General features: G+C 42.5%; 1 protein-coding gene across 1 annotated transcript in view; it reads left to right on the top strand.

Annotated features, from left to right (window-relative positions):
• The first annotated feature begins 7,796 nt into the window (after window positions 1-7,796).
• gtf2b (general transcription factor IIB) overlaps window positions 7,797-8,319 on the top strand; it is a 32,342-nt gene continuing 31,819 nt past the window's right edge. Inside the window, exon 1 of the mRNA XM_043698733.1 lies at window positions 7,797-7,826. Within this exon, the coding sequence (XP_043554668.1) occupies window positions 7,810-7,826 (17 nt within the window). The 5' untranslated portion in view covers window positions 7,797-7,809. The remainder of the gene's footprint in view (window positions 7,827-8,319) is intronic.

Below are 8,319 nucleotides of genomic sequence, written 5' to 3'. Positions count from 1 at the left end.
AAGAGAAGGTAGTGATATATACAAATATGTCAAAACTCTGCTACATTTTGATGAGAAAGATGTTGAAGCCTTCTTTATTTCATTTGCAAAATTGGCTGGGCAGATGGAGTGGTCCAAGGATTTATGGGTAATGCTAGTTCAGACTAAACTGGTAGGCGAGCTAGTGGGGTTTTTGCCGTGCTGTCAGATGAAGGGTTAAGAAATTATGAAGAGGTTATGACATGGGGTAAACCCCTTATTTAAACCAGCAACACAGAAAAGACTTAGCTCGTGCTGTAATCTGTTAAAATTTGATGCTAAAGACTTATGCCAGAGGTCACTATTTAAAGCAAAAAATGACAACTTTATTCTTTAGGTCCAACAGAAAATATTAAAACTAACAACTATTTAAAAATCCTTTCTCATAAAGTTGTTAATGTTTACTTTATATAGTGACCTCTGGGATAGTTCTTAGCCTCTTGAATTTTAACAGACTACAGCATGGGGTAAATCTTTTCTGTGTTGTTGGTTTAAATTAGCAGAGGGATTGTACCTTTAAGAGTGTTGAAAAGCTAGCAGGCCTGCCTGACACAGCACAAAATGTTCTGAACAAGGTAACAATGTGACATTTGGTAGAAACAGCTAGCAGCAGATGGGTTACCATGAGACAAAAACAAATTCAAATTTGGCCAATCAGTTTAAATTATGCCCCAAGATACCGCAATCCAATCAAGTTTGAATTTAGTATTTTGATAAAATTAAAGTCAATGAAATGAACTGATGTTTTGCAATATAAAACTAGATATTTTTGAACAGTCGAGAGAGAACTGCCAAAAGGCTAACATATGTAGGCTGCTAGCTCAAGAGCTCTCTGAGAGGTACCTGCCTGTGGAAGGAGTTTGCACAGCAGAACATTGAAATCGACCAAGGGAGAATCTACAAAGGACATTCGGCAAAGCTGACTGGTTTTGAAACATGAATGATTTTCTTTTGTAAATCTTAATCAGGATTTTTTATCAGATTTGTATTGTAAGGTGGGAGGTAAAAGATAGTTTTAAGAGAAAAGAGTTGTCAATAGTTGTTGGTTTTAATATTCTCAGTTGGACTAAAATAATAAAGTTGTTAATTTTTACTTTAATTAGTGACCTCTGGGATAGTTCTTTGCCTCGCGATGTTTACAGATTACAGCATGGGGTGAATCTTTTCTGTGTTGCTGGTTTAAATTAGCAGAAAGGTTTACCCCGTGTTGTAACAGTCTAGGGAAAAAGGTTAGGGAATAGAGAAAAACAAATTATGCAATCTTTTCATTATGATGGTTCATTTTTTTCTAAAGGGGGGGTGGTGTTATGCAGATGTAGAGGTCCTGTACCTTTATGAGTGTTGCAAAACCTTTCAGTTTTCACTGCCAGAAAGTGGGTCACGTGAAGTCACAGTGCTGGTTGTTAAGAAAGACACTGTGGGAAAAAATGTGGTAAAAGAAGTGAAACCAGTGGCATTAGTGAAAGTAGTACAGGAAACCCCAAGAAGAGCCAAGGAGTTCCAGGAGAGTGCACAGCCTGGGCAGGGGCTGGGTATGGAGTTAGTATCTGTCTCTATAAAGAATTTGCCTCTGTGGGTAAAGTTTACTCAGAAAGGACAGGGAGAGAAGGACAGGAAGTTATAATTTTGAGAGATACAGTATCTAACCAGTCGCTGATGAGCGAATGTGCACTCTTTTTGATCTGTTACCCAAAGGTGTGATGATTTGTGGGATAGATGGACAGAAATTTAGTGTTCCCTATTGGAGTGCCAGCTCAAGACTGGGGAAGTAACAGTGGGAGTGATTGACAGTGGGAGTGTCAGTTCCTGGAATTCAGTTTGTTCTTGGGAATGATTTAGCAGGGTCCAAGGTGGAAGTGACACCACTCGTTGTGGAGAAGCCCAAGGAAGACCAAGAAACTGAGGAGTTAAAACAGAAATAAAAGACTGTGTAGGAACCAGATTCCACTATCATAAGTCACAACACAAAGCAAAAACTAAAGAGAAAGATGAAGGATTTGAGGTTCAGTTAGTGGACACCCTGTTTGATGTAATGGTGAAGGAAAACCCTGAACAGGCAGAAGGTCAGACAGAAGTGTTTAGTCCTGAAAGGCTAAGGGACTTACAACAGAAAGACAAGACGATAAAAGATATATACGTGGATACGTACTCCGAAAAGGAGGCAGAGGATGAATCTGAGGGTTATTATGTGACAGATAGAATCCTAAGATGGAAGTGGAGACCACAGCAGGTTAGTGCATAGGAGAAATGGCCGAAGTGCATCAGATTGTGTTGCTGGTAGCATACAGACAGGAAGTGTTACGGGTAGCACATGAAATACCTGTCGGAGGTCACCTCGGAATACAAAAGACTCAGGCTAAGTTACAAAAACATTTTTATTGGCCTGGAATGCATAAGGGTGTGGTTAACTTTTGCCGCACGTGTCATACATGCCAAATGGTAGGTAAGCCACAGGCGGTAATGAAGCCAGCACCTTTGTTGCCAATTCCTGCATTTGAAGCACCTTTCATGTGGGTTACAATCGATTGTGTAGGTCCCTTCCGAGAACTAAAAGTGGGAACCAGCACTTGTAACCATAATGGATGTCTACCAGATTTCCGGAGGCAATTCCATTACGGAGTATCAAGGCAAAAAGGGTGGTAGAGGAGTTAATAGCTTTTTTCACATGGTATGGGCTACCTAGAGAGATTCAGTCGCACCAAATGTCAAAATTTACTGCTAGGCTGTTTAAGGAAGTTATGGATAGCTTAGGTATACAGCACTTTAAATCCAGTGCATGTCATCCTGAATCCCAGGGAACTTTAGAAAGGTGGCATCAGACCTTGAAGACCATGTTAAGACCATACTGTCAGGATTACCTGAATGATTGGGATAAGAGTATGCCATTTGTATTGTTTGCCATTAGAGACGCCCCAAACAAATCTACTCAGTTCACCACCTTCGAGTTAATATTCAGGCATGAAGTGAGTAGCCCTTTGAAATTAATTAAAGAAAACTTGACAGGCCCAAAGTCGAAGATTTCATACTTAGATTATGAATCCGAAGTGAGGGGCAGAGTAAATTGAGTAGGTGAGTTTGCTAAACAGCACCTAAAGAGGACACAGTGTAGAATAAAGCAGGTGGCAGATAAAAGCTCTGACACTTGGACATTTTCCCGAGGTGATGGCGTCTTAGTACTGTTACCAGTGATAGGAGATCCCTTCAAAGCCAGGTTTAGTGGTCCCTATCAAATTGAGAAAATGTTGAATCAGGTGAACTATCTAGTAAAGATGCCAGATAGGAAAAACGATATTGGGTATGTCATGTGAACATGCTGAAACCGCATTAGAGAGAGAAAGAACTAGAGAAACATGTGTTAATTACTGGCCTGTAAAGTGAGGAATCAAATCCAGTTGGTGTGGATTTTGATGTGCCTCAAAATAGATTTAAAAAAACAAAGAAGTCCTTGAGGAGTGGGATAGGTTAGTAAACTATTGACTCAGGAGCATAGAACGCAGTTGAAAGGTTTGCTACTGCTGTATAACGACATACGTAAGAATGAGATGGAGAGGACTAATGCTATTGTACCTGAAGTAGATGTAGGGAATACTGCTGTGATAAAACAACACCCTGTCGGCTTAATCATTTCAAAGCCAGACAGGTCCACATGGAGGTGCAGGCCATTGAAGAGGATATCATCGAACTAAGCCAGAGCGAGTGGAGTTCGCTGATCATCATAATTTCCAAACCAGACAGCACTCAACGATTCTGCATGGAAGGTCAATGCCATTACAAAGTTGGACTCATATCCAGTTCTGAGATTGGAGGGCTGGATCAAGAAAGTCAGACAAGCCAGTTATATCACCAAGTTGGAATTACTGCGTAGTTATTGGCCAGTACCTTTATCAGAGGTGGCAAAAGAAATTTCTGGGTTTGTAACCCCAAATGGGCTATATCAATTTAAAGTGATGCCCTTTGGAATGAAGAACGCACCTGCCACGTTCCAAAGACTCATGAATGAACAGAGTTATGGCGGGGTTAACCAACTGTGCAGTCTATTTGGATGATGTAGTTATCTTTACTAAGTCCTGGAAAGATCACATGGTACAGTTGGCAGAGCTCTTTGAACGACTATGAGAAACAAAACTGGTAATAAACATAAACAAAACTGAATTTGCAAAAGCATAGGTGACACTCTTGGGACAAAACATCGGTCATGAAAGGTTGACCCCACAGAACGCAAAGACAAAGGCCATCAAGGAATTTCTACGACCAACTTTGAAGAAATAGGTGCTTTGAGTTTTGGGACTAAGCAGATTCTATTGGAAGTTTGTTCCAAACTTCAGCAGTGTAGTGGCACTGGTAACAGATTTGCTGAAGAAAAACACAAAGTTTTGGTGGACAGAACAATGCCAAGAGGCATTCGACCATTTGAAAACAATATTAACCACCAAACCAGTTTTAACTACATCAAACATTTCAAAACCTTTTAAGTTGCCATTGATACTAGTGACATAGGAGAAAGTGAGGTCTGCAGATGCTGGAGATCAAAGTTGAAACTTTATTGCTGGAACAGCACAGCAGGTCAGGCAGCATCCAGGGAACAGGAGATTCGACATTTCGGGCACAGGCCCTTCTTCAGGAATCAGAAGGGCCTGTGCCCGAAACGTCGAATCTCCTGTTCCCTGGATGCTGCCTGACCTGCTGTGCTGTTCCAGCAATAAAGTTTCAACTAGTGACATAGGAGTTGGAGCTGATGTATGGGAAGATGATGATGGGATTGAACTGCCAGTTGGATACTTTTCGAAGAAACTCAACATCCACCAGAGGAAATACTCCATAACCGAAAATGAACTATTAAGTTTAGTACCAGCCTTACAACATTTTAATGTGTATGTTATGAACAATGTGTTTGAGATGGCTGTGTACACAGGTTACAATCCTCTTACATTCTTGGAACGCTTTAAAGACAAGAACATGAGACTATTTCATTGGAGACTTCTGTTACAGACTTTTAATTTACTTATCGTACATGTTGCGGGTCGTAAGAATGTAATTGCAGATACATTATCGTGGATTTCACTGATAAAGTATAGATAAGATTGATATCTATTCAATGTTATATTTACATGGAAAGAGATTAATATGAACTCAGATTACAGTCATATGTATGTCATTGTATTGTAGTTAGGGAGTAGAGAAAAGAAAAGTCATCTTTTCATTATGATGGTTCATTTTTTTTCTTAAGGGGGGAGGTGTTATGAAGGTGTAAAGGTCCTGTACCTTTAAGAGAGCTGAAAAGCTTGCAAGGCCTGCTGGACACAGCACAAAGTGTTCTGAACAAGGTAACAATGTAATACTTGGTCGAAACAGCTAGCAGCAGTTGGATTGCCATGAGACAAGAAACAAATTCAAATTCGGCCAATCTGTTTAAATTATGCCCCAAGATACCAACGTCCAGTCAAATTTGAATTTACTATTTTTATACTATTAGGACCAATGAAACGATACGATGTTTTGGGGTATAAAACTGGACATTTTTGAATAGTTAGAGGGAGAACTGCCAAAAGACCAACACACGTAGGCTGCTAGCTCAAGAGCTCTCTGTGAGGTACCAGTCTGATTAGATTAGATTACTTACAGTGGAAACAGGCCCAACAAGTCCACACCGACCCTCCGAAGAGCAACTCACCCAAACCCATTCCCCTACACCAAATACTACGGGCAATTTAGCAAGGCCAATTCACCTAAACTGCACATATTTGGACTGTGGGAGGAATCCAGAGCACCTGGAGGAAACCCACGCAGACACGGGGAGAACGTGCAAACTCCACACAGATAGTTGCCTGAGGCAGGAATTGAACCCAGGTCTAACCACTGTACCACCATGCCACCCAGTCTGGAAGGAGTTTGCACAGCAGAACATCGAAACCGACCTAGGGAGAATATACAAAGGAGATTCGGCAAAGCTAACTGGTTTTGAAACGTGATGTTTTTCTCGTAAATCTTAATCAGGTTTTTTTTAATCGGACTAGTATTGTAGAATGGGAGGTAAAAGATAGGTTTAAGAGAAAGGAGCTGTAAATAGTTGTTGGTTTTAATATTCTCTGTTGGACTTAAAGAATAAAGTTGTTAATTTTTACTTTAAATAGTGACCTCTGGGATAGTTCTTTGCCTCTCGATGTTTAAAGATTACAGCATGGGATGAATCATTTCTGTGTTTCTGATTTAAATTAGCAGAGGGGTTTACCCCATTTCGTAACAGATAAAAGACCTGCTCATGGACTTGAACTTAAAAATCCAAACAAATATTCTAGCATGCTCTGTCAGAGGTGCTGTTTTTCAAATGTGACATTAAACTAAGGTTTTGCCTGACTTCTTGGGTGGATACAAAAGTACCTATAATACAATTAAGAAGAGCAAACAAGTCCTCAGTTAACACTGCAAAGAGAAAATCTGTGGACAAATTGACTTCCACATGACAACAAATGACTACACTTTGAAAATCTCATAGAATCCTAAATGCGGGAAGAGGCCCTTCGGCCCAACAAGTTCACATTGACCTTCCAAAGAGTATCCTACCTAAATCCTTTCCCCAATATTTACCCCTGACTAATCCACCTAACCTATACATCCCTGAATACTATGAGAAATTTAGCATGGCCAATTCACCTAACCTGCACATCTTTGGACTGTAGGAGGAAACCAGAGTACCCGGACAAACCCCATGCAGACAAGTGGAGAATGTGCACACTCCACACAGACAGTCACCTGAGTCTGGAATTGAACCTGGTTTCCTGGCACTGTGAGGCAGCAGTGCTAACCACTGTGCCACCCATTAAAGTCATCAATTGAACCATAAGTCTGCTCTCTCATTAGAAAGAGATGACTGATGGTGGTTTAACCTGAGGGTCACCATGACCCAGGGCAAGGGGAGAGGTTAAGAAAGAGACATCTTTATGGCAACCTCAGCTGGTACAGGAACTGAGCCCAAGCTGTAGTTGTTGGTTAGATCAGTTAGTTGGAGTTTAGAAGGATGTGGGGGGAACTGTTTGAAACATACAGAATACTGAATGGCCTTGGCACAGTAGATGTTGGGAAGATGTTTTCATTGGTGGGAGAGACTAGCACCCAAGGGCATGACCTTAGGAAGACCTTTTAGAACTGAGGTGAGGAGAACATTCTTCAGCTAGGGGAGTGGTGAATCTATGGAATTCATTGCCACAGAAGGCTATTGAGTATATTTAAGACTGAGATGGATAGGTTCTTGAGGATCAAGGGGATCAAAGGTTACAGGCAGAATGGAGTTGAGAGGGATCAAAGGTTACAGGCAGAATGGAGTTGAGAGTATCAGCAGACTCGATGGGCTGAATGGCCTAATTTATGCTTCCACGTCTTATACATGGCTGGCTTACTTTGAAAAGTGCCACACTATCATGTATGGCATCACGAGATGTCGATTTGTGATTGACAGCTATCTAAAAGTGCCCTTTTTTTACCTTAAAATGATATCGAGGATACCGTTGAGTTTTAAGGATGGGACTGATGCAACGAGACCGAAACTAAACTTGAACAAGCGAACTCACGTCTGAGTCCAAATCGCCCTTATACTGTAATGAAGATTGTGGGATGGGTATGTAGGCGGTATCGACAACCACTCTCCTGCCTCTCGTTTCGCCAACCACCACCCGGGACTTTTGGTACATCCGGCGCGCCGTCTCGGTGACTGACGCGTCATGTGACGCTGCGTGTTTATAAAAGGAGGCCGCACTCACGGCAGACTCTGACCCCCCCCCCCCCCCCCCGGACAAGATGGCGTCTGGTAGTCGGTAAGCGGTGGCTCGGCTCGGCTCTTATTTATCATAAAGATTGATAGCGTTGCCTGGTTGTTATCTCACCGGGGAACGTGAGGTCAAGTTGACATCGGTATAAATCACGTATACTGAATGAAGAGGTGGCGATCGTCGTCGAGGGGAGACACGGATAATGAAGTGTCCAGGAGAGCTTTCACTTGCGGCGGGATGGTGTTGTTATTGTTGTGGGGGAGGGGAGGGTGAGGGTGAGGCGCGGCTTCCTGTGACCGTTGGGCGCGCGGCTGTTTGAGGGAGGGAGTCGCGCGGGCTCGGTCTTTCAGGGCCAACTTCCCCTCCCGGCGCGCGTGCGCAGGGAGCTGGACACGGCGGTGGCGGAGCCTGTTCGGCTGTGACCCGATGCATACTCCCTTTCACTTACCCCTCCTGGCCTCTTTCCTACCCCTCCCCCACGACCGCACTTTTCCCTCCCACTTTCTTACCCCCCCTCACCTATTCCCCTCATTCCCCC

Source organism: Chiloscyllium plagiosum, chromosome 11, assembly GCF_004010195.1.
Source record: "Chiloscyllium plagiosum isolate BGI_BamShark_2017 chromosome 11, ASM401019v2, whole genome shotgun sequence".
NCBI lineage: Eukaryota > Metazoa > Chordata > Chondrichthyes > Orectolobiformes > Hemiscylliidae > Chiloscyllium > Chiloscyllium plagiosum.
This window is presented reverse-complemented; position numbering and strand designations above follow the sequence as displayed.